General features: G+C 44.3%; 1 protein-coding gene across 4 annotated transcripts in view; it reads right to left on the bottom strand.

Annotated features, from left to right (window-relative positions):
- Positions 1–24,140, bottom strand: part of DPYSL3 (dihydropyrimidinase like 3) — a 139,930-nt gene that overhangs the window by 53,209 nt on the left and 62,581 nt on the right. The window contains exons 1-2 of one of the 4 annotated variants that reach the window (XM_060180536.1): positions 22,142–22,372; positions 21,633–21,873 (exon numbers count right to left, since the gene is read on the bottom strand). The exons of 1 other annotated variant lie outside the window; for it this stretch is intronic. In XM_060180536.1, the coding sequence (XP_060036519.1) occupies positions 21,633–21,671 (39 nt within the window). In that variant the 5' untranslated portion in view covers positions 21,672–21,873; positions 22,142–22,372. Of the gene's footprint in view, positions 1–21,632; positions 21,874–22,137; positions 22,373–24,140 lie in introns of those variants that run through there. 2 more of the 4 variants (XM_007516364.3, XM_060180544.1) reach the window with 2 other exon arrangements.

Consider the following 24,140-nt stretch of genomic DNA (forward strand, 5'->3'; position numbering starts at 1 on the left):
CAGGAAAGATTTGTTAATAAAAGCAGAGCAGAAAGAAAAGTGGGTAAGTTGAGGCAGGAAACTATGAGGAAAATTTCTGAGGTGTTAGCCAGCTATACAGACATGCAACAGACAGCTAGAAATGGGGGTCTTCAGACTACCGAGCTGGTGTAGTGGCTCTGCCTGTAGACTCTGAGGCAGGCAGACAGGGATTCAGTTTCAAAGCCTGTCCTCCCCAGAAGCTGGTGGTTCACCACTGCTTGAGGACCAAAAAAATAAAAAAGACTTTGGGAGTCGGGAGGTGGCATAGCGGGTTAAGTGCAGGTGGTGCAAAGCGCAAGGACAGGCGTAAGAATCCAGGTTCGAGCCCCGGAATCCCCACCTGCAAGGGAGTCACTTCATAAGTGGTAAAGCAGGTCTGCAGGTGTCTATGTTTCTCTCCCCCTCTCTGTCTTCCTGTCCTCTCTCCATTTCTCTCTGTCCTATCCAATAATAATAATAATATCAACAACAATAAAAAACAAGGGCAACAAAAAGGGAATAATAAATAAATAAATAAAGCTGGAAAAAAAAGAAAAGAAATGGAAGTCTTCATTTTAGAAGAATAGCCAGGTGTTAGTGGATGGACTTGAGCTAATGTCATGACTAAAAATGGCAACCTCAGTGGAAAGACAATGGCATATAGTACAAAAGACCTCAAGAATGGGATTCAGCAGTCCTGGGCTCTGGCAGTAGCTTTGCAAGGCACTTTGTCTCACTTGGCTGCTGAGCCCATGAATGGTACGCATGTCCTCTTTCAGAACTGCTTCTCCTCTTTGATCATTTATGACCAGCAGCTGTCCTGGACTGGGCCTTTAGCATGACAGGGAAGTCTAGTGAGTTCCCACCCCACTGCTTCTTAGAAACAAGAAACTCTTTCAGTCAATCTGAAAGCCAGCCAAAGTGCAATTCTCAGAGGAGGAATGTGGACTGGGGCCTCAGAAAGTGTGAGCCACACCTTCAAATGACAGGCAATTGCTCCCCAGCTATTTGTGGAGGCCACAGGGATCTGTCTCCAATCCTGACCTTCTACTTTTAAAATTGGCGAGGGCTGCCTGGGGATTGTGGTTATAAGCACACAACCACTGGCTTGTGCAACTTCCTCAAACTGTAGCATGGCAGATGCATTTCAGAGAATATACAGCTGCTAAGATCCAGCTCATACCATGCAGATATGGAAAAGATACTTGGAGAGTGAGCATGGAGAGAAGGGATTGTTTGTTATTGTTGTAAAAGACAGAAACAGTCAGGGGAGGGGGGAGAGGAAGAGGGAGAGAGAAAAACAGGACACCACCACAGAAAAGAAGCTTCCATCAATACTATGGGGACTGGACCCAAACCTGGGTAGCACACATGCCAAAGCAGTGCAGTCAAAATAGGCTATTTTGTCAGCCTGAACAGACCATTTTAGCAACTAGCAAAGTCTCCCAATCGGCTTTGCCACAGAGTCTAAATGTTAGAGATGAAATCTGTACAGGGAAGTAGAAAGGGTCTTCATCAATCATCCTGCAGTCAAAAGGCCCAAGTGCTAAAGCAATTCTGAGTATCCAACAGAAAAAGGGGAAAAGAGAAGGGTTCTGGAGTCACAGTCCTAACCATAAAATGAGGAAAATAGAATCATGGGCGTCAGAAACTGTACACCTGTGACATCAGCAGTCTCATCAACCAACATTTTCCCAGTCAATTGTTCTAAATAAAAATAATAGGAAAATGGTCTCTGCCTCTTCTCCCAAAGAGCTGGGATGAGGCTAAGCCCAGATTCATAGTAGGCACACAATGAATGTACTTTCTTTTTTTTTTTTTTTTTTAATTAGATCTAAATTTTCTCAGGTCAATGAGTTTAGCCTGGATGCCTACCTACTCACTCCTCCAGCCCTGAAAGGTAGCTTAGCTTTTCATTCTTTCTAGTTTAAATATGTATACTTATGCTTTAAATGCCTTTCTGCAAAAAGCCAAACACACTTCCTAAGGAGGAGTACGGGCCAGGCGGGAAGAGTGCACTGCTTTCTGACTCTTTCTTGACATGAGATGTAGACATGATGACAGATTCTCTTGGTCACAGCCATCTATCTGCCTGGAGACCTGCATATCTCTGTTTGATAGATAGGTGGTTACCAAAGCAGTAGCTATTTTTGACTCCTGGGCCCCCAAATTTCACCATGTTATATTGACAGAGAGAACTGCAGATGCTCTGAAAACAAGGACTTCAAGAGGTCAGGCAGACTTTGAACCTTTGAGATAAATGTAATTGAGCGCCCCTTGGAGACTATCAGAACTTGAAAATGAGACTAGTGGATAGCTGATCCTGTAACTATAGGTTTCTGTGCTTTCAGCAAAGATCTAAGGCTTTAAAAAGAGGCATCTTTTGGAAGATATGTGACACTGCTCTATATCTGAAATGCCAGCTCACATTGCAAAACAGCATTGCCCATGCCTGAAGTCCACAGGTGTGATGATGTTACAATCCTCTCTTCCCTATGACTACTAGTTAATATTCTGTGATCTTAATACTCCAGAAATAATTTTCTCTCAGAATGGTTCTGAAAGTTTTCTCCCATGTCTCCTTCTGCTCAGAAATATTTCTAAAATTGTTATGTCTACTGAAGTTGACAGCTGTAGATGTTTTGTGCTCAGTGAAGTAAGACATGTGTTGTGACATGTATTAATTTGTGTTTAAAAAAGAAAAAAAGTGGAGCCAGGTGGTAGCACACCAAGAATAAGTGCATATAATGTGAAGCACAAGGATCAGCTTAAGGATCCCAGTTTGAGCCCCCAGATCCCCACCTGGGGGGGGGGGACTTCTCAAGCAGTGAAGTGGGTTTGCAGGTATCTTTCTTTCCCCCTGTCTTCCCCTCCTCCTCTCTCAATTTCTCTCTGTCCTATTCAAGAACAACAATAGAAAAAAGATGGCCACCAAGAGCAGTGGATTTGAAGTGCAGTCACAGGCCCCAGTGATAACCCTGGAGGCAAAAACAAACAAACAACAACAAAAAAAAAGCAAATAAGTCACAGCCTATTCATGTGTTATCTGTATGCCCTTGTTGTCCAAAATCTTCCCCTCCCTCACTCCTCATTCCATTCAAGACTAGACTAAGTTAAACCTCAGGAATGACATATATATGTCCCTAGTATGGTGGAGCCTTCTGACAAAGTTTCAAGGCAGGAAAGATTTGTTAATAAAAACAGAGCAGAAAGGAGAGTGAATAAGTTGAAGCAGGGAACTATGAGGAGAAATTCTGAGGTGCTGGCCAACCATACAGCCATGCGGCAAACAGTGAGAAATGGGGGCCTTCATTTTAAAAGAGCAGCTGGATGATAATGGATGGACCCTGTTTCCTGGACAACCAGTCCCCCCAAAGCACTCCATTCAGGGAAAGCACACTAAAGCAATGTGACAGCTCATTTATTAAATATATTTATCATTAGAGAGATTAGAACATTGCTGTGACATAGGCAGTGTCAGGGATTGATCCCTTAGCTCTGTGTATGCAAATCCTGCTCTCTACCTGTTGAACCATCTCTCTAGCTATTAATGATTAACTCATTCACTTATTAATCCATCGATTCCTTAATTTAACGTAAGCAAATATCTCCTATTCACAGCACTTGTGATCCAACAGTGAATACAATAAGCTCCTGCCATTGTATAGTGCTAGTTGAAAAGACAAACAATGTAAAAAAGCTACTAGACAAAATAGAATTGCAACAATGACAAGTGGCATTTAGAAATGAGTAAGGGGGCAGTGGAGTCTTGGAAGAGAAGCTGGGACTGCTTCCGATTAGCTATACAAAGAAAGCATGGATAAGAAGCCCTTAGCTAAACTGAGCTCTAAATGAGCTGAAAAATAATGAAGAGAAAGACTAAAGAGACTGCTCCCTAATCCCAAGGGGGCAGTCAGAACACAAGCCCTGGATGGACATATCAGGTTCAAGGGGGACTAAGAGGGGAGGCTAGGTGAAGCCTTGTCGCTGAGGAACACTGGGAGAACCGAGATCCAGAAAGTCAGGATGAGGCCATGTTGAACCCAGTAGCTAAGGTTTGGGCTTCATTCAAGTTCAACTGTGAAGTGATCTGATTGACACCTCAAAGGATAATCCTGGATATGCATACAAAATGGCCTTATGTGCAGGCTAAGTGGAAGCACAGAGATCAATGAAGAGAAATGGGCTAGAGTTATGGTGGCAGTAAAGAAACAGTGAGAAGTGTTTGGATTAAGAGTCTATCTAAGGAGTTGGGTGGTGCCACAGCTGGTACAGCACCTATATTATATTGTGTGAGGACCTGGGTTCAAGCTCATGATCGGTGAAGCAGTGCTGCTGGTGTCGCTCCTCCCTGTGTCCCTCTCTGTCTCATCTTCTATCAATACAAAATAAAAAAATTAATTCAAAAATTAAGAGTCTATGGGGTGAGGGATAGATAGCATAATTGTGCAGAGACTCATGCCTGAGGTTCTGAAGTCCCAGGTTCAATTCCCCACACCACCATAAGCCAGACCTGAAAAGTGCTCTGTTATGAATTTTTTTTTTTATTTCAAAGGAAAAGCCAACAAAGTTTTAACAGCTAAATCAAGCTGAGCTGGGACTTACCCTTAGTATCTGCAGAAAATAAGACCCACCCGATTCATAAGTTGAGCCCAAGTAAGTTGAATCCATACACTTTTGCATGGATCAACTGCACTGTCTCAAAACAGAGAAGAGGGAATTATCTACAAGAGAAGCATCTACAGTTAATATTTAAAATGCCCAATATTTCCATAAGAACTAGGGTTACCAGCAGTTCAATGTTTCTGGTTGTTTTTTTTTTTTTTAATTTGGTATACATTTATCAGGTTTTATTGTTGACAACACTTTTAACTCCCCTATTCTTCCCAGTGACACCTTTATGCTGAAATGTACAAGAGCAAGATTTTACTCACTGCTTCACATCTCAAACCTCAAAACTATGAAACTTACTTTTCTGAGCCTGTTTCCTCCATCTGTAAAGTGGGACTACTATTAACTGTAAACTAGGCATGCCAGAAGTCTAAGAGTAAGATATTTTATCAGTCAGCATGCATAAACACTAGTACAGCTTAATTTCTTATAAATAGTAATTATCTGGGCTTCCCTTTTCTATTGAGAACTTTTCCAAGTTTGAAATTTTCAATTTCACAAGTCTTTTTACCTCCAACATTCCTCCATATTAGTTTGCTAGAGCTGCCCAAACAAAGCACCACAGACTAAGTATCAAAATCAACAGAAATTTGTTTTCTCACAGTTATGGATGCAAGAAGTCCAAGAGAAAGGTGACAGCAGGGTTAGTTTGTCGGGTTGTTCCATTCCCTCCTTCTGTCTTTACTTGGTGTTGCATTCAGTGTCTGTGACTGAATTTCTCCTTACCAAGTGCAAGTCACAGTGGATGAGGGCCTGCTCTTGTGATCTCACTTAATTATCTCTTTAGAGGCCCAATCTCCAAATATATTCACATTCTGAAGTATTGGAGGTGGGGGTGGTGGTGGTTATGGTGGTTTAGAACTTCAACACATAAGTTTTGAAGGGATACGATGTCCTCAATACCCACAATAATTTCTCAAAAACAGTACAAGAAAAGCACTGGATTAGAACCAAAAGAAAAAGGGGGGGGGGTCCATAAAGTCTTGTGCCTTGGCTGGGGAAATATATATAAAATACTTTTTATGACTAAGGTTCAATCCCCAACACTACTATAAGCTGGAAATGGGCAATGCTCTGGCTAAAATAAAATAAAATAAAAAATAAAAGAACCTCCTTAAAAAAGAAAAACTCTACTTTGCTATGTGACCTTTGGCAAATTATGTTCCTTCTTGGTCCATGCTTTCTTAATCACAAAAATGAAGGGGTTTAGAATAATAGATCCCTCTTCCTGTCCTTAACCAAACAAAGCTAAAAATTCTTCAGTTTCTCACAGCAAAAGGGTTAGAGATTATACACACAATGAAGTAATTGAAATAAAGACAGAACAAAAAGATACCTTCTGGGGGGAAATACACTTAGGATGAAATCTCTGGAAGCAGAAGATTGCATTTAATTCCTTTCAAAACTTCTAAGTTGTTTCAGGTCTTTTCTCTCAGGAAGGTCATAATTTAAACCTATTTTGTTGGATAACCTAGAAACCCCACTCACCATTTATCAATATTGCCAAACAAAGTAATCTCATCAAGATTTCAGGCACAGATTGACTTTGAGGGAAAGAGTGCATGATTTCAAGTAGAGGTCTTCTTGAAAGAATTATTGGTGTGTGGGGAACTTTTACAAATAAAACATATCAAAAAAGAGGGAGAATTAAAACCAGCTTCCAACCTTATAGGTTAACCCATTAAGGAAAATGGTGGAGGAAACTGGGTGTCCACTTCCTCTCTAGCTCTATAGCTTCAGATCTGAAAACACTGAGTACCCACAAATGTCAAAGGCCAGCACAAGGCAGGGAAGCTGCCAGGATAGCCTGAGGGTGCTTCTTCCGGAGCAAGTGCTCCCTGGGCTACCCAACAGGAAGCAAGAGGGGTGGCGGGGAGAACACAAATGTGTTGATTCCAGGATGCATAAAATAGCTTCTGCATGTGTACTAGTCAGGTTCTAGCCTGGCCCCCAATGCATTGAAGGAAGCTTAGGTGCTGCAGTCTCACCCTTGCCTCCTCTCTCTCTCTCTCTCTCTCTCCTCTATGTCTAAAAAAGGGAAAAGAGACGTTGATTCCAGAACAGAAGAAAACAGAGAACACAGAGTTTTCCCTAGAAACTGACACAACTGCTGAAGCCATCGAAGTGAAAAGGTAGGAGAATATATAATTAAGATGAACAAGACTTGGAGTGTAAATTTCTTGAACCTGTGCCCTACTGCATGGTAAAGTTGCACTCTCTTGAGTGAGCTATTTCCTAACCCCTGGGTTTATCTGTGACATGTGTGGATAGCTTTGGGTAAGCTACTCAACCTCCCATCTCAGAGGAGTACCTGCTCATTCACTTCAGCAAAAATACTGCCACTGAAAATAAATCCACCACTTCATTTTCATTATTAATGCCAAGACTTAGAAGCACCAAGCTGAAGAAAAAAGAAAGAAAAAAAGCTACACAAAATGGGATTAATTCAACTAGATCAACAAGGGATCATATGGTAGGCACTTAACATTACGTTGTAAAAGGATATTTTAAAGTGGGAAGATGCCATAATAATGTAGAGTGAAAAGCAGAACGTAAAAGAGCAAGGGGGGCCAGGCAGTGGCCCAGAAGGTTAAGTGCACATGTCAAGAAGCTTAAGGACCCGAGTAAGGATCCTGGTTTGAGCCTCCAGCTCTCTACCTTCAGGGGAGTGAAGCAGGTCTGCAGGTGTCTATCTTTCTCTCCCCTTCTGTCTTCCCCTCCTCTCTCCATTTCTCTGTCCTATTCAACAACGATGACATCAATAACAACAACAATAATAACTACAACAACAATAAAAAACAACAAGGGCAACAAAAGGGGAAAAATTTGCCTCCAAGAGCTATAGATTTGTAGTGTAGACACCAAGCCCCAGCAATAACCCTGGAGGCGAAGGAAGGAAGGAAGGAAGGAAGGAAGGAAAGAAGGAAGGAAGGAAGGAAGGAAGGAAGGAAGGAAGGAAGGAAGGAAGGAAAGAAAGAAGGAATGGCAAATGAATGAAAAATAGCAATGTGAGGCCTCATTTTAACAAATGAGGTGTGTATATATAGAAAAAAAAATCTAGGAGGTCAGGTGGTAGCACAGTGGGTTAAGCGCACATGGTGCAAAGTGCAAGGACTGGCGTAAGGATCCTAGTTCGAGCCCCCGGCTCCCCAGCTGGGGGGGGGTCACTTCACAGGCGGTGAAGCAGGTCTCCAGGTGTCTATCTTTCTCTCCTCGTCTCTGTCTTCCCCTCCTCTCTCCATTTCTCTCTGTCCTATCTAACAACAACGACATCAATAACAACAATAATAATAATCACCACAACAATAAAACAACAAGGGCAACAACAGGAAAAAAATAGCTTCCAGGAGCAGTGGATTCATAGTGCAGGCACTGAGCCCCAGCAATAACCCTGGAGGCAAAAAAAATAAGGTGAGTGTACCCATAAATTTGACAACAGCTATTTTAGTTGTACCTTCTTTTTATTGATCTCATTTCTTTTTTCTTTTTTTTTTTTGTGTATGACCACCATGTATTTGTTTTTATAACTGAAAATAAATGACTTAACACACTTGAGGCTCTGGGTTCAGTCTCTAGCACCATATAAAAGGAGGAGTGCTCTAAGCTCTCTTTCTCAATAAAAATAAGTGTTTCTTTTAAAAAAAAAATATAGAAATGCCTTGCTCAACTTACAAATCTTAATGTCTTACAATAAACAAAACAGTAGAAAAATCCTAAATCATTTGGTTCCTTTGGCTGTCAGTTTTCTCATGCACAGAGAGAGGCTACACTGAAAATTCTTTAAGGGTACACTGGCTCTAACGAATTGAGCCACATTAGTTCTAAACCACATTCAAATCTTGCCTAGAGTTCACTTAAGAAGCCTGGAATACACTGGGAGAGCTAGAGGCTGGTAGGGTGTGGAAAACTGGGCTATGAATGGGAAGGTGCCATTCAAATCCTCCAGTGGTGCTTTTGCTAATTCAACACAAAATGGCATCCCATGCTGAGGATGGTGGGAAGTTCTTTACCGTTCACATTGACTGTAGTAAGTACAACATGGTGGGGCTATTCTTAATCTATCTGGAAGCAAGGCTGCTCCCAATGGGAAGGCAGGAGAGCTTTCTGATGTGGTGGTGAGTCTAGCCTAGTGACGCAACATGCTGTTCTTGCATCTTCCTAGGTTCAGTTACTGATAGAGTAGACCTAAACGTGAACTTGAAGCAAGTGAATGCCACCACTGTGAACTGATGCCTCTGAAGGGAGGGGATATAAGAGGTGGGATTTCAAGCAGCTCTATAGAGAGAGGTTAAGAGTGTGAGCTCTGAAAAACACATACTCCAGTGCTTATGGAAATAGTACAAAGTGGGTGGGGCAGGGACAACCTCTGTGCACAATGACAGATAAAGATATGACATATATACACACTACAATACCATTCAGACATAAAAAGGACTAGACACCATTTTCAACAGTATGGATGGATCAGAAAGGATATCATGTTTACTGAGACAAGTCAGGACAGTATCATTTCACTCTTTTGGTGCACAGAAACTAAGAGAAGGCATGAACTAAATGAGACACAGTAAACTTAGATTATGAGACTGAATTAAGGATTAGCAGAAGGAAAAAAAGGGATGGGGAAGGTCAGTCAGTTGTATGATGAAGGGCGTAGTCGGACTATTTGCAATGAACTCAATGTAGTTTACTCACATGGTGATTCAGAATCATGCATCCTGAAGCTTACATGGCACACAGTGTATGCAGTCAGACTTCGGTAAATATTAAAGTGAAAATAATGCAGGTGGGCTATCTAGATAGCTCACCTGGGTAGTGCACCTGGTTTGTCATGTACAAAACCCAGGCCCCCACTGCACTGGAAGAAGCTTTGGTGCCCTGTATCTTTCCCTCTTACCCTCTGTCTCTCTTTCTCCCTGAAAAAAAAATAATTTAAAGAAGTGAAACCCGGGCAATGGTCCCTCCCTCCCAAAAAAGTGCGTTCTGAGAGTATTTTTTGATTCTATGAGCTAAGGCATTTATGATCTCTGGAAAATTTCTTAATCTCTCCATGTACCTGAGCTGTTTTGCAGATCACACAAGAAATTGAATTAAAAGCACTTAATATAGGATAGGACAAATGGCTATGTGTTATCAACACATAAATTCTGTGTTTTAGACTAGACATTCCTGTGACAAATATCACATTGCTAGGCCTAGAGAATGGATGCTAATACTTATTACATTAAAAAAATATGGTAAGATATTTGTAATGCACCTGTATGTATTATATAGGACACACTCCAACATAGTACTTCAAAGGCTTCTGAGCTAAAGTTTTTTATTTATTTATTTTTTGCTTCTAGGGTTATTTGTAGGGCTTGGTGCCTACACTACAAATTCACTGTTCCTGGAGGCTATTTTTTCCCTTTTGTTGCCCTTATTGTTATTATTATTGTTGTTGTTGTTGCTGCTGTCATTGTTGTTGGATAGGACAGAAAGAAATCAAGAGGAGGGGAAGACAGAGAAGGGGAGAGAAAGATAAGACACCTGCAGAATTGCTTCAGGGTTCTGTAAGCCCAGAAAAAGTTGATGGGTACAGTAAGATTGGAGGAGGTGGTGGTAGAAATTTTTGCAAATACACGTACACACACAAACACAAAAACATACCATTTCACTGGCCAACACTAATAGGGAAACAGAAAAAAAGGGGGGGGAAGGCCATTCTTTTAAGTGAGCTTTCTAGAAGGTAGGTTGGCTCTACAAAGGCAGACTGGTCTGTGTAATTGTTCCTATGGACTCTACGGACTTGTGGTTTCTGGGCAAAGACAAAATGAGGCGTCAGTAGGGGGTCAATGTCATAGTCTGGTGCAGAGTGGCAATCATCTTGATTGAAAGAAGATTAGGGGCCTGGTGGCGGTGAGTTCAGTTGAGCACACAAGTGCTGCAGGTCTCTCTCTGTCTCTCTCCTCTGTGTTTCTGCTCCCTTCTCAATTTCTACCTGTCCTGTCTGGGGCCAGGTGGTGGTGCACCTGGTTGAGAGCACTCATTACAAAATGTCCTATCAAACAGAAAAGAACAACAAAAAGGGAAAAATGGCTGCCAGGAGTGGTGGATTCCAATGCAGGCAGTGAGGCCCAGGAGTAACCCTGGTGGGAATGGAAGGGAGGGAGGGAGGGAGGAGAAAAAGATTTTAAAAGGACTGTATTAATTCTTTCAAATCAATAGCACTAAGAGAAATAATGGGAGGCTGAGTAGTGGCTCATCCAATAGAACACAATTTACCATGTGCAAGGACCTGGGTTCAAGCTCCTAGTACCCACCAGTGGGCTGGACTGGACTGGGGTATAAGCTTTACTAGCAATGGGAGCAGTGCTGAAGCGCTCTCTCGCTCTCTCACTCTCTCTCTCTCTCTCTCCCTCCCTCCCTCCCTCCCTCTCCCCCCACACTCCAGTGGGCTGGACTGGACTGAGGTGTAAGCTTTACTAGCAATGGGAACAGTGCTGCATGTCTCTCTCTCTCTCTCTCTCTCTCTCTCTCTCTCTCCCTCTCCCCCCCTCCAGTGGGCTGGACTGGACTGACGTGTAAGCTTTACTAGCAATGGGAACAGTGCTGCATGTCTCTCTCTCTCTCTCTCTCTCTCTCTCTCTCTCCCTCCCTCCCTCTCCCCCCCTCCAGTGGGCTGGACTGGACTGAGGTGTAAGCTTTACTAGCAATGGGAACAGTGCTGCATGTCTCTCTCTCTCTCTCTCTCTCTCTCTCTCTCTCTCCCTCTCCCCCCCTCCAGTGGGCTGGACTGGACTGAGGTGTAAGCTTTACTAGCAATGGGAACAGTGCTGCATGTCTCTCTCTCTCTCTCTCTCTCTCTCTCTCTCTCCCTCTCCCCCCCTCCAGTGGGCTGGACTGGACTGAGGTGTAAGCTTTACTAGCAATGGGAACAGTGCTGCATGTCTCTCTCTCTCTCTCTCTCTCTCTCTCTCTCCCTCTCCCCCCCTCCAGTGGGCTGGACTGGACTGAGGTGTAAGCTTTACTAGCAATGGGAACAGTGCTGCATGTCTCTCTCTCTCTCTCTCTCTCTCTCTCCCTCCCTCCCTCTCCCCCCCTCCAGTGGGCTGGACTGGACTGAGGTGTAAGCTTTACTAGCAATGGGAACAGTGCTGCATGTCTCTCTCTCTCTCTCTCTCTCTCTCCCTCTCCCCCCCTCCAGTGGGCTGGACTGGACTGAGGTGTAAGCTTTACTAGCAATGGGAACAGTGCTGCATGTCTCTCTCTCTCTCTCTCTCTCTCTCTCTCTCTCCCCCCCACACACACACACACCACTATACTAAGGATGGCTGCTGAGAACAGTAGAGTCATGCAGCACCAAATCCCAGTGGAGGGGGGGGGGGGATGTTGGTAAATGAATCTTTTTTCAGGAAATACCCACATGGTCAGTCAAGGAAAAAGTTCAGTTCATGGTATGCAGGACTTTCATGCCTGGGGTGCTCAATTCACTCCCTGATGCTGCATTTGTTGTACACTGGACTATATATTCTTCTTCTCCCCCCAATATGAACCTGTCTCATATGAAACAAAATTCAAAAATCTTAAAGAACAAAGAAAATATGCAGGTGAGGTCCTGAAATGGACCAAGAAGAAGGCTAGATGCAGAATTTGGAAGAAATGAATTGAGGCCTGAGGAGAAAGAACTAGAAATAATGAATGAATTGCCTGGTTAATTTGTCCAAGTCAGGTTCCAGATTATAAACTCTCCTTGTTCTGCTAGTGCGCTTGTGTTTCTCTTGGCCTACTGATCCTATGCCATTTTCACACAGCTAGCATTATCTCTTAAACGTTAGTATTTAGAAACTTGTCAGTGGCAGGGGATGATGTACCAGCGAAACAGTTTTCATGGTCCCATCATCTCTGGTTCAAAATTATGACTGAAAAGTATGTGCTCAATTACCCATTTATTCATCAAATGTTTACAGAAGATGTAAGACTAAGCTGCTGGAGATTCAGTCTTAACAAAACCAAACACATGCCTACCTCATTGAGTGTCTATTATTTGGTCCTCGTGGGGTGGCATATTTCTATTGGAATGTAGCCATCACATTTAAAATATTGGCAAGAGAAGCTGCAAAGAGCTCAGTGAATATATACAGGTTCGAAGTTTTCTCTTGGTTTGCTTCTTTGATCAGTCTCTATGGGGACAATCATCATGTTTTGTAACCTTGATCAATAACTCACTTTTTGTGACCTTGATCAATAACTGCTTTATTTAAAAGTGATACTGTGTATAACAGCAAATGCACCATCATCATCATTTCAATAGCACTCCTTTGAATTAATAGGAATACCCTGCTGGAAAGGACTCTTATCAACAATCACAGTGATTCCATCTCTCCCTGACCACAGTCTATAAGCCAAGCCCACTCTCTGAACCAAAGACCCTTATATCCAACACAGATGTCGGCTGGTCCTGCTGAGTTTAAGCCAACAGCTGTTATGCTGGTCCCTTCTCTCACTGCTTTCTCCTTCCTCATATGCAGGGCTTAGGATTTATCTATCTCTGCAACTAAGTAGGGGAGGGGTTGACCATGATCTCAGGAGAAAACAAATGAGAAAATAAAGGCTGGGGGTGGGGGGAGTCATCTACCCCCAGCAGAGATTTCTGGAATCATCAAGTTCAATGTCCTCACTTAACTGACACAGAATCTGAGAGGGATAATGAGGGTTTGCCTAAAGTCACACACAAATTAGAGGCAAGGGCAATGCCTGAACCATAGGTGCTAATCTTCCATCCCAAGAGTTCTCTTCCTTTTCACCATGTTATAGAACAAGAGGCCTCCTCAACTCTATGGTTGGTGGAACTCCTTTCTTAGAAAAATCAAACTGGGGCTGGGTGGTGGCACACCTGGTTCAGGTGCACATGTTACATGTGCAAGGACCCCGTTACAAGCCCCCAGTCACTCACTCACTACCTGCAGGGGGAAATCTTTACAAATGATGAAGCAGGGCTGCAAGTCTCTCCCTCTCTCTCTCTCTCTCTCTCTCTCTCTCTCTCTCTCTCTCTTTCTCTCTCTCTCTCATCTCCCCTCTTCTTCTCAATTTCTGGTTGTCTCTACCAAATACATAAATAAAGATAATAAAAAAATTTTAAAAAGAAAACTAAATCTTAAGGGCTGAGTGGTGGCACACTCAATGCAGTGCACACATGTTACTATGCATAAGGAACGATGATCAAGACCCAAGTCCCTACCAGCTGGGGGCAAGCTTCATAAGAGATGAATCAGTGCTGTAGGTACCTTTCTCTCTACCTCTCTATTTCCCCTTCCCCTCTCAATTTCTTTGACCTATCAAACAAAATAGATAAATATATTTTTTAAAAGGTAAAGGCAAATCTCATTTTATCCTGGTATCCCTGGTATTGTCCAGCACTGCCATAGAAAAAGAGAATGAATCGTGAGAAATATGTATGGCCTTGGAATCCAGATGTCCCAAAGAATGTTCTTGTACCATTCCAGAATGAAGTGTCCTCTTCTGGCTTTGAGTGCTGGGTGTATCCTGCGTCCCATCTCTGGGCTGAATGGGAGTAGGGAATCTGGCTCCTTCTAAGTCTGAGAAGAGGACAGGGACAGAGTGAGAAGGGGTTGTGGGCCCAGAGCTGCACTTATGCAAGGCAGGAAAAAAATGGCATCTGCTTTTCTACCCTGCATTCAGACATGTTCCTGGGCTGGAGCCAGAAGCTAACTCAGACAACTGGCACAGCAATGCAGGAACCACTGGAGGGAGGACATGTGGTCAGCTGTCGTTCCAGTTCCAATGATGATGTGATCATTTTGGCCCGACTATCCCCACCCCTTCTACCCTGTGAATACTGCCACACATCTGGGAGCTAACAGGTGTGGACAGTTGGGGGAGACCAGGTGTGGAGAGCTACTTGTGGCTAGTGAATTACTGCGATTAGACATTGAAGATGCTTTCCTGCCTATGAAAGCAACTCTTCTCTGAAGGCCATCAAGCCCAGGATTTTACGTTTTCAGTTGTGTGACTTGCATCAAGTTAATAAATCACTTTGAGGGCCTACCCAGAATGTGAATGGTTGGATAATAATTGTAGTTAGGCTGAGGAGACAGTATTATGGTTATGAAAAAGACTTAAATTCCTGAGACTAAGAAGACCAAGTTCAATCCCCAGCACCACCATAAACCAGAGTTGAGCAGTGCTCTGGTTTTTCTGTTTCTTTCTGTATCTCTCTCTCTCTCAGTAAATAAAATAAATAACATTTAAAAAAATTAATCAAGTAAATTTTTTTACAGGAGCCACTGTGTCAAATGACATAATCCAAGATATCTGTGCTATTGCACTCAACAGACGGTGACTTTAAGAATAGCTCCATGGGGATCAGGTGGTAGCACACTAGGTAGAGTGTATACATAATCGTGCACGAGGATCCAAGTTCAAGTCCCTGGTCCCCAGCTGCAGGGGACCACAAGCCACGAAGCAGTGTTGCAAGCATCTCTCCTGACCCTTTTGTCTTCTCTGTCTCACTCTCTAGCAAAATAAAAATTAAAAAATATATGTATATTAGCATCCATGTAGGAGGTGATGACATATTCCAAGTTCCAGTCCCCTTATGATTGCAAGCATAGGATTATATCAATATTTGGCACATTTAATATCCTAGGAACACATTCTAACTACTGTAAACATTTGTAGTTTTCTTTTCTTTTTTTTCTCTCTCTCTCTTTTTTTTTTTTAACTTCCTCCAGTGTTATAGCTGGGGCTCAGTACCAGCACTACAAATCCACTGCTCATGGTGGTCATTTCTTATATTTTATTGGGTAGGATAAAGAGAAATTGGGCGGAGAGAAAGAAAAACACTCGCAGACTTGCTTCTATGCTCCTGAAGCATCCCCTTTGCAGGTGGGGAGCTGAGACTCAAATTCAGATCCTTGTGTGGGTCCTTGGGCTTAGTACTAGTGTTATTGCTAAGGCTCGCTGCCTGCACTAAGAAACCCACTGCACCTGGTGGACATTTTTTTAATTTTATTGGATAAGACAGAGAAAGATTGAAAGGGGAGGGGGAAATAGAGAGGGGAAGATAGAGAGGAGGAGATAAAGAGAGGGAGAGATAGATAGACACCTGCATACCTGCATCACTGCTTGTGAAGTGACCCCCTACCCCTGCAGGTGAAGAGCCAGAGGTTAGAACCAGGATCCTTGTGCAGGTCCTTGCACTTAGTACAATGTGGGCTTAACCTGGTGCTTATACCCGGCCCCTGAAATTTTGTATTAAAAAAATGTTTCCCAAGTATTCTCCAACTCAGAACTCTATCAAGCCTTCTTTTATTAATTTTTATTAATTCAAAAGTAATTGGAGTTTTATAAATAATTCCGTGTTTACTATCTCAAACACCTTCAGGCCAACGGAGTACTGTCAAGATCAATGCATCATCTGATCTTTCTTTCAGTTGTCCAGCCAGAGGAGAGGGAGGATCCTTATTTATAAGTTGACAGCTCTACCATAGAGACCTGAATTCTCTCAGGAAATCAGCATCTCCAGAATTCTCGCAAGTGCCTAGCTGGCTCCTTTACAGCTGCTAATATTCAGCACTCTCTAGACACCTGAGGCATCTTGCCAGTGTTTGAGAAAGAGAAAAACCTGGCTGAGAATCACCACACACCTGCTCAAAATGTAATGTAACAGCCCCACCCTCAGCTGAGATTTCTGCGATTAGACATTGAAGATGTTTTTCATTCCTAAGCCTTTGATATTTTTCCTTCTTAACTTTGGAATTCCCCTTCCAATATGCCTTACATGGATGGCGCTAGTCTGGGGGGGGGGGGTGGCTTCTCATCTCTGGATTGCCTGAATGTTCCTCCACATCTGCAAATCTCTCCCTCTTCAAAGTTTCAACAAGGGATGCAAGAGAAAGGTAAGATCTCAGAGGTGGGAGTGCACTTGTCTCTTCCCCAAGTTCTAGTCTCGTTCTAGATCCCCAGCTCTCCCGCTACTGGCATCTGTTTGCTCCTCCAGTTCCCTCACTGGCCACTTTGCCCGCTTTCCACAAACAAGTTCCCATGGCAGCCCTAGGTTTTGTATTTAAAAAGTTTCACCTACTTTCAGTGCGATCACAACGCCCTGACTACACACTTCTGACTTAACTCTCCATGTCAGTGACTGTCTAGGTTGTGTCTTCCAGCAGTTTGGTTGTATTTTCCCAGAAATCATATAGAACCCAACCTCCGATGCAGTAGAAAGCAAGATGTGCCAGAATGGATCTACAGAAATCCCATTCATGTTTGCAAAAAGACAGTTCTCTGTCATTTGTCTCCTAGCAAGGACTTGGGTGCTCTTTCTCCATACCTGTCAATATCTCCACTGGGTGGGGCAACTGAGACCATGGAATCCAACCTGGGTCTGAGGTCCAGAGTTACCTCATATTCTCATGGTGTAACTCTAGACTGCTGACACTCACCTATCCATAACATCGATGTGGGCTTCTGTGAAAATTCTGATTAAGAAAATATATGAAAAGCACTAGAATCTCAGTGTTTGATCCCTGACTAACCCTGTGATTAGCTTCAAGCTGTCAATTAGATAAGCAAATAATGACTCTAGAAAACTATAAAAGCTTCAGACAGATCATGTTACAGATTTTGCTGGCAGTGACAAGAAAAATATACTTCACAGGTCCTGAGTCCTGTGGAGGCTTAGTCTTTCTCCTAAACCAGGCATGAGGAAGATTTTTTTTTCTACCAAAGGCCATTCGGATACTTAAAACATAATTCATGGGCCAAACAAACTTATCAACTTAAAATTTAACACTTACTGTTGCTATGACAGGCAAATCTCCTAGATTTATAGAATTTAGAGTCTCCACTGTGATTCCCTTGGCAGGGCCAGATCCAATAATTTCTAGGGTCAGATGTTCCTTATCCCTGTCCTAAATCATGTGTTCAATTAGCACCCATACTAGTTAGTGATGGCAGAAGCAGAGAAGGAGGTGGTTGTGGTGGGTGGTGTGGCACTTAAACTTGGAATTCAGTCAGGTATGGAGGTTGAATTTTGCTCCAACACTATGTCTCTGACACTGGAGACATTTCTTTGCATGCACACACACAAACACACAAAGGAATAACTAGCCTGAGGTGGTGCAACAGGTAAGAGTGTTGAACTTGCCTATGTGAAATCCCAAGTTCAATTCTCAGCACCTACCACATATGCCACAGCAGTGCTCTACTTTTTTTTTTTTTTTTCCAAAAGTAACCACAGAAATCTTCAGAAAATAAAATAAGGATAGCTGTAGTGGCTTTCAGACAGTACTGATCCAAGGAGACAATGCCTTTAAGGTATATAGCACAATACCTGATACAAAATTTAAGGTGCATAGCACAATACCTGATACAAAATTTAATAATAAATAATATTAAAAATAAAATATTCTTAAATATTTTATTTTTAATATTATTTATTTATTTATTTACTTATTGGATATAAACAGCCAGAAATTGAGAGGGAAAGGAGTGGTAGAGAAGAGAGACAGAGAGACACCTGCCACACTGCTTCACCACTCAAAAAGCTTTCCCCTAGCAGGTGGGGGCCGGGGGCTTGAACCCAGGTCCTTGCACACTGCAAGATGTGCACTCAACCAGGTGTGCCATCACCCAACCCCAGAAGCAATTTTTATTATGAACAAAGTTTAATTCAGTTGCTGATTTAACTGATAATATGAGACACCTATAAGCCAGGCACTGTGTTTGGGCAGTGGAGATAGGCTAATGACAACACAAGGTCCCAGCTCTAACTTCTATCACCCCAAGCCAGACACTTAGGAGCAAGGGTCAGTGCAAGAGTCACGCAAAAAAAATAACCCAAAAAGGAACAATAAGAACTGAAGCCTGAAATCCACACAGGAAGTCCCCAGTACATTCCAGCAGTGACAGAGAACATGACCCCCACCTACACACACACACACACCCCTCCCCAAGAAACCAGTAAAGTAAGCACAGAGTCTAAAGAAGTCATTACTCTGATCAGTAGGGCAGCAAAAAAAAAAAAAAAAAAAAAATCAGTCTGAAGAAACACAAAAACCAAAGCAAACCTTATTGTTGGCCCAAAATGGTGGCAGAGGGTGGTGGCTGGGGAGGTAATGGGTACAGACTCAGGAAATACTGCCCCCACCAGTCCTCAGAGTATAGTGACATTTCAGCTACTGGGTGGGGCACCTTCACAAAAAACCAGAGACAGAATAGGAAACTTAATTCAAATCCTGCTATCTTAACATTTGTGAAAAAGGTACTTGAACTCACAGTATGGGGATATATATTCTATTTAGATTTTAATCACCCTTCTTGTATATTTCCATGTCTATATTTTCTGTTTTTAATGATCATCTAGGAAGAGTATCTCAGCCTGTGTAGTATGGAGAGAGCCAATAATCATCTACAGAATGCAAACATGTAAAGTATTCTAGAATTGTTTATGGAAAAATGAATAAAAAGCATAAGAAAAGGTAGAAAATGATTATTTGCCCTCAAAGACTGACCACCACCATCATCCATGTCAGCATCCCCCCTTCCTACACACACACACACACACACACACACACACACACACACACACACACACACACGTTACTCCACCCCTTCCCAACAATGAATACAAGGCATCCAGGCTTGAAGAAATTCACAACCACTGTCTCTGTTTTCATAGCACAGCTGCTCAGAGAGCCCAGAACCAAGGCAGCACTGCAGCACCACGCCCCAGTGCAGAGAGAAAGGAGGGGAGCTGCACCCCAGGGGAGAGCATCCGAAGGAGGAGAACAAAAGGGAACACTCCTTACAAGCCTGGAACTGGGATTAGGACACAATCACATTAAAGACAGCTTCTAGGGCATGCCATCCAGGTTCCATTTCTTTATCTTTTTTTAAAGGTGCAACACCTAGGAGAATGGGTGTGGCCCTCAATACCAGATCACAAGCTGAGACCAAAAGAACCATTAAGGTCAGCCTTCAGAGTAGGACAAAGTGTATAAATACATACAAGAATTTGTACCCCTGCTGATCCCAAATTGGTGGGCTGTGGAAATGCATTAAAATAAGTTGGCAGGGACTCAGCATGTCTCCTCATACAACGGCACCAGAGCTACAGTTCATCCTTCATGAGTTAGGGAAATAAGTAGAAGCAGGAGCTTTCTCCATAATCAACCCTTGCCTATCTAATGATAAGATTCCATGAGTTTGTTTAAGGAGAAAATAATGTGCACTGTGAAAAGCTTCCTGTTCCTTCAATAACAAAGTCAGTAGTATTAGGTACTGGGGAAGGAAGATGGGTTTAAACCCAATTCATACACCTGGAGATTGGATTGCTATTGATCTCAGCTCTTCCCCAAACCCTCCAGTGCTTCTTCCCTGGCACCGGCTGGACAGCAGGTAGGGGTGGAGGATGCCTGTGTAGATGAAGTTCAGATACATGGAAAAAGGTGGGTGGCTCCAGTAGGAATAAACCATTTGGCAATCAGTTGCACTGGAGGCAAGGGCAGGCTTCCTCCTGCCTGCCCAAGGGGAAGATCCTTCAGGGCAATGGTAAACGCACTGGGTACTTCCTGCAGAACTAAACAAGTGCACACCAACTGGTGACCAGAGCAAAACCTGGTCTGTGTGGGCCAATGGACTACAGCAGCAGGTACCGCTCTGCCCTGGGGCTGTTGCAGAGCTTCCCAGGGGCCAGCTGATCACTTCCTTTGTTCGCCTTGCAAAGATGGAGTAGCCACCCATTCCCCTACTAGAAACACACCCCCCATTCACTACAGACAAAGCACAACCGCACTGCTTTCAGGCTGATCTAACAAATGTCAGTGGGTTTTGTTGTTTTGTTTTGTTTTGTTTTTTGTTATTGCTATTTATTTTGGCATTAAAAAGAAGTCTTTGCCAGCCCATTACCGATGTCCCTTTTATTCATGAATTCATAGGCATCATTTCAGCATATCCCCGAAGAATCCCAGGGCACGGCTCTGTATTTTGCCCTAGAAGCGCCTTGCTGGAAGCACATCCCCTCTGCACCCCACCCCAGGCACAAGCCCAGCGCATTTGACACCAGCCAGTGGCCGGGTCCTTCACACAATGGTATCTAGACAGGGCGTGCACACACTGTGGCTGCCACTGCACTCTAAAACTCGCTTCCAAAACTCAGATCTTTTCTTGGGGTGAGGATGAAGAAATGACAAGAAAACGCACAAGGGGTGGGGTGGCAAGGAGGTTGGCCATTCCTGCTCCAGCCACGTTAGCTGTCCAGTCCCCATTATGACGCACTGAACTAGAAGCCGAGACAAATGCAGGCTAGCAGCGGACAGGGTGTGAGGATGGGCTGTCCACATACCCCACCACCCTGGCAGCCTGAGGGACCGAATCTCAGGGCCAGGTAAAAAGAGGGGTGCGGTCGGGCTGCCAAGCACCCTCTGGGGAAAGATGTCATTTCTCCATCCACACCCTGTCAAAAGGAACCTGGAAAAAAATGGGGGGGGGGGGAGCAGAGAACACAGAAAAAGAAAAAAAAAGAAAAACCCTCTGTCTCCTGCAGCGCCACCAACACCCCAGGCGGCACAGGGGTCCAGGAGCACCGGGCACCCTGCATCCTTTGGAAACTACCGGTGGTGTGTGTGTGTGTTCCTGTGTGTGTGCGCGCGGGAGGGGAGTATAAAAGAAGGGGGTATAAAATTAATCCAAAGTTCTCGGCGCTTCTTTGAATTTTCTCTTTGTTTTGTTCCACCCACCATCCCTCAAAGCCCAGGGTGGCTTGGTCTGTGGGGAGCCCACTGCGCCGGCTGGACTGACCACTGCTCTCCATTCACCCCTCTCCACCACCACATACAAGCCTGGACCCGGGTGGCGGTCCTTTCCCGGAGGACGCGACCAGGGAAGCCGCCGAGTCGACCTTCTCGCCGGTGCCACCCGGGCAGCGAGCCGGGCGAGCGAGTCTGGGAGGCAGTGGGACTCACCGTGATCCGCGGGATGTTTTTCTTGCCCTGGTAGGACATGGTGGCGGCGGTGGCTGCAGCGACTGCCTCTCTCGCTGCTGCTGCTGCTCCTGCTCCTGGTCCTGCTGCTGCTCCTTCTCTTGCTCGCCCGCGCCTGCCTCCCTCCGCGCGCAGCGCCCCAAGATCAGGTGGAGCGAATGGTGCGCTGGCCGCGACCGCCGCCTCCTCGCGCCTCCGCCCCCCTCCCGGGCTCCCGCGGCGGCTGCCAGAGACAATAGTAAATCTCCCCGGGCCCCTCTTTCACCCCCGACCCTCCCTCCTGCCACACCACACACACATACAGACAGACACACACACGCACAGGCACACACACACACCCTCCTTCACTAGCGTTCACACCAGGGCTTGCTTTTTTTTTTTTTTTGCGGTGCCAGCTGGGATCCCTTAAGACAAGAACGGCTGATCCGCGGGCTCCTCCCTCTCCTCCCTTATCCCCTATTGATTTTACTCTTTGCATCTGCCTCACGCACTTTTCCTTTTTTCTTTCTTTTCTTTTTCTTTCCCTGTGACTTGAGGAGTGCAACCGAGAGTCAGCCTGCTGCCCCACAGCCACCAGGGGGCGCCAAGGTCTTTTTCCGGGCGGGCGATGCTGCTGCAGGAGCCTGGGGTAGAGAGGAAGCCAAGCCCTGGTGTCTGTCGCCTAGCTAACTGGCCTCGCTGGCTCAGCCCTGGAAAGCACCCAGGCCGCCTCCCACAGGCCAGCCGCGGGTCCGATTTCCCAGCTTCCTCACCCTGGGTTCAGAAAAGAGACGGTTCGGGAAGGCCCACCCCCGACGAGCTCCCAGCCCTTGGGCGCGGGCTGCAGGCGGTGGCCGCCGCCTTTGTTACGCGGGGCTGGGCGCCGCCTCTGCAGGGCGCTGGCGTGGAAACTGCGGGGCGCGAACTGGCTGGCTGCAGCCTAGCCCGCCTGCTTCTATCCAAAAACCATGCACATACCCGTCGGACTCCAACCATTAAAAAAAGTGTCAAAATAATAATTTGCCTATGAGCTCTCAGAATCAGAGAAAACAGCTTCCCTGCTGCTCACTCTGCGTCTTAAAGAAAAAAAAAAGTAGAAAACACCTGTGGGTAACAAAAAGGCCTTGGCCATTGCTGGTGTGCAGGCTGAATTTTTGCAAGCTGCTCTACATCTGTCCTCACTTGGTGGGGAACCATATGCGCAGCTCACAACCCAAAGGTTTACATTAGGCTGGTTGATAGACTAGGGTCAATGTAACTAAGAGTCAAATGCATGGTATTTGGCGTTGGGATAGGTATACTGCTCCTTCAGATTAAACAAGGGGTGTGTGTGTGTGTGTGTGTGTGTGTGTGTGTGTGTGTGTGTGTGTGTGTGTGTGTGTGTGTGTCACCCCGGGGTTGGGGCTGAGTGATAGGTGGGGTGGGAGAGTTTCCTTAACTCTCCAGTAAAGCAATCCCACACACACCATTTGAATTAAAAAAGTGGTGGTTTTTTTTTTTTTTTTTTGCAAAATTTTTTTTTTTCTTGACAAAGGAAATGTTTATTTCTGAGTTACACTTCTTCCAAGAACTATGCATAGCACAGATCCTTTCACAAATGATGACAGACAACAGGGCACTGCATAAGCAACTCGTTCGGATGTTATTAGATGTTACACTAGTAAACACCAGCACCCCAGTATATTCTCGCGCATTACAAGTATGCTCTGAATACATGTGTGCACATTTCTAAGTTACAGTATATATATCTACATAGTCATTCATATACACTGCAGTGGAATACATTTATATGCCCAGAATTTGCAAAATTTAAAAAGCCTTTCAAAACTAGTCTCCTGCCATTCCACCCTCCCACCAGTTGTTGATCCTGATACCCTACTAAATAGACAGTCCTTAGATGTCACTAAACCAGGTAGGTCTTTGTTTGGGGATCTTAAATTCGCATTTCTATAAGGCAGGCCTATGAATACACTTCTGGATATCCTTTCATAAAATTGAAGGATCCTTTGGCCACGGGAAAACTATAGAAAAAGCATCCATAGAAGGAGGGTACAGACCATTCCAGCTTGGGTTTTCCATAAGCTTAAAATGAACTAGCCTAAACCTTTGCCCCCAGCCCCCAAACACTCCCTCTCCAGCAATTTAATCCAAGTTTCCGGTTAGGTTATTCATGGGTAACTGGGCTGAATACAATCTTCACAGGAAAAATCCACAGCCGTCTCCACTTTGTTTCTGTGATAGGTTGGCTGGAAGGATGAATGCCAGGCAAAGGTCACCTCCCTGTTCTCTTTTGCAAAGCATATGGGGGGGTGAGGAGTGGGGGGCACACTGAAGCTAAAGGCACGCCCTGAACATCCTGCTTTGTTCTTAAAGCTTAAGTGCTGAGCCCACTAGCCAAGACTTGTGAAATTACAAAGCATTCTGGGGATTGGCATGCAAATAAGCAGGATTATATTTAGAACAGAGTAAAAAGAGAATTAACTATATACTCTGAAACCCTATAGCGCTCCC

This window comes from Erinaceus europaeus, chromosome 2, assembly GCF_950295315.1.
Source record: "Erinaceus europaeus chromosome 2, mEriEur2.1, whole genome shotgun sequence".
Lineage (NCBI taxonomy): Eukaryota > Metazoa > Chordata > Mammalia > Eulipotyphla > Erinaceidae > Erinaceus > Erinaceus europaeus.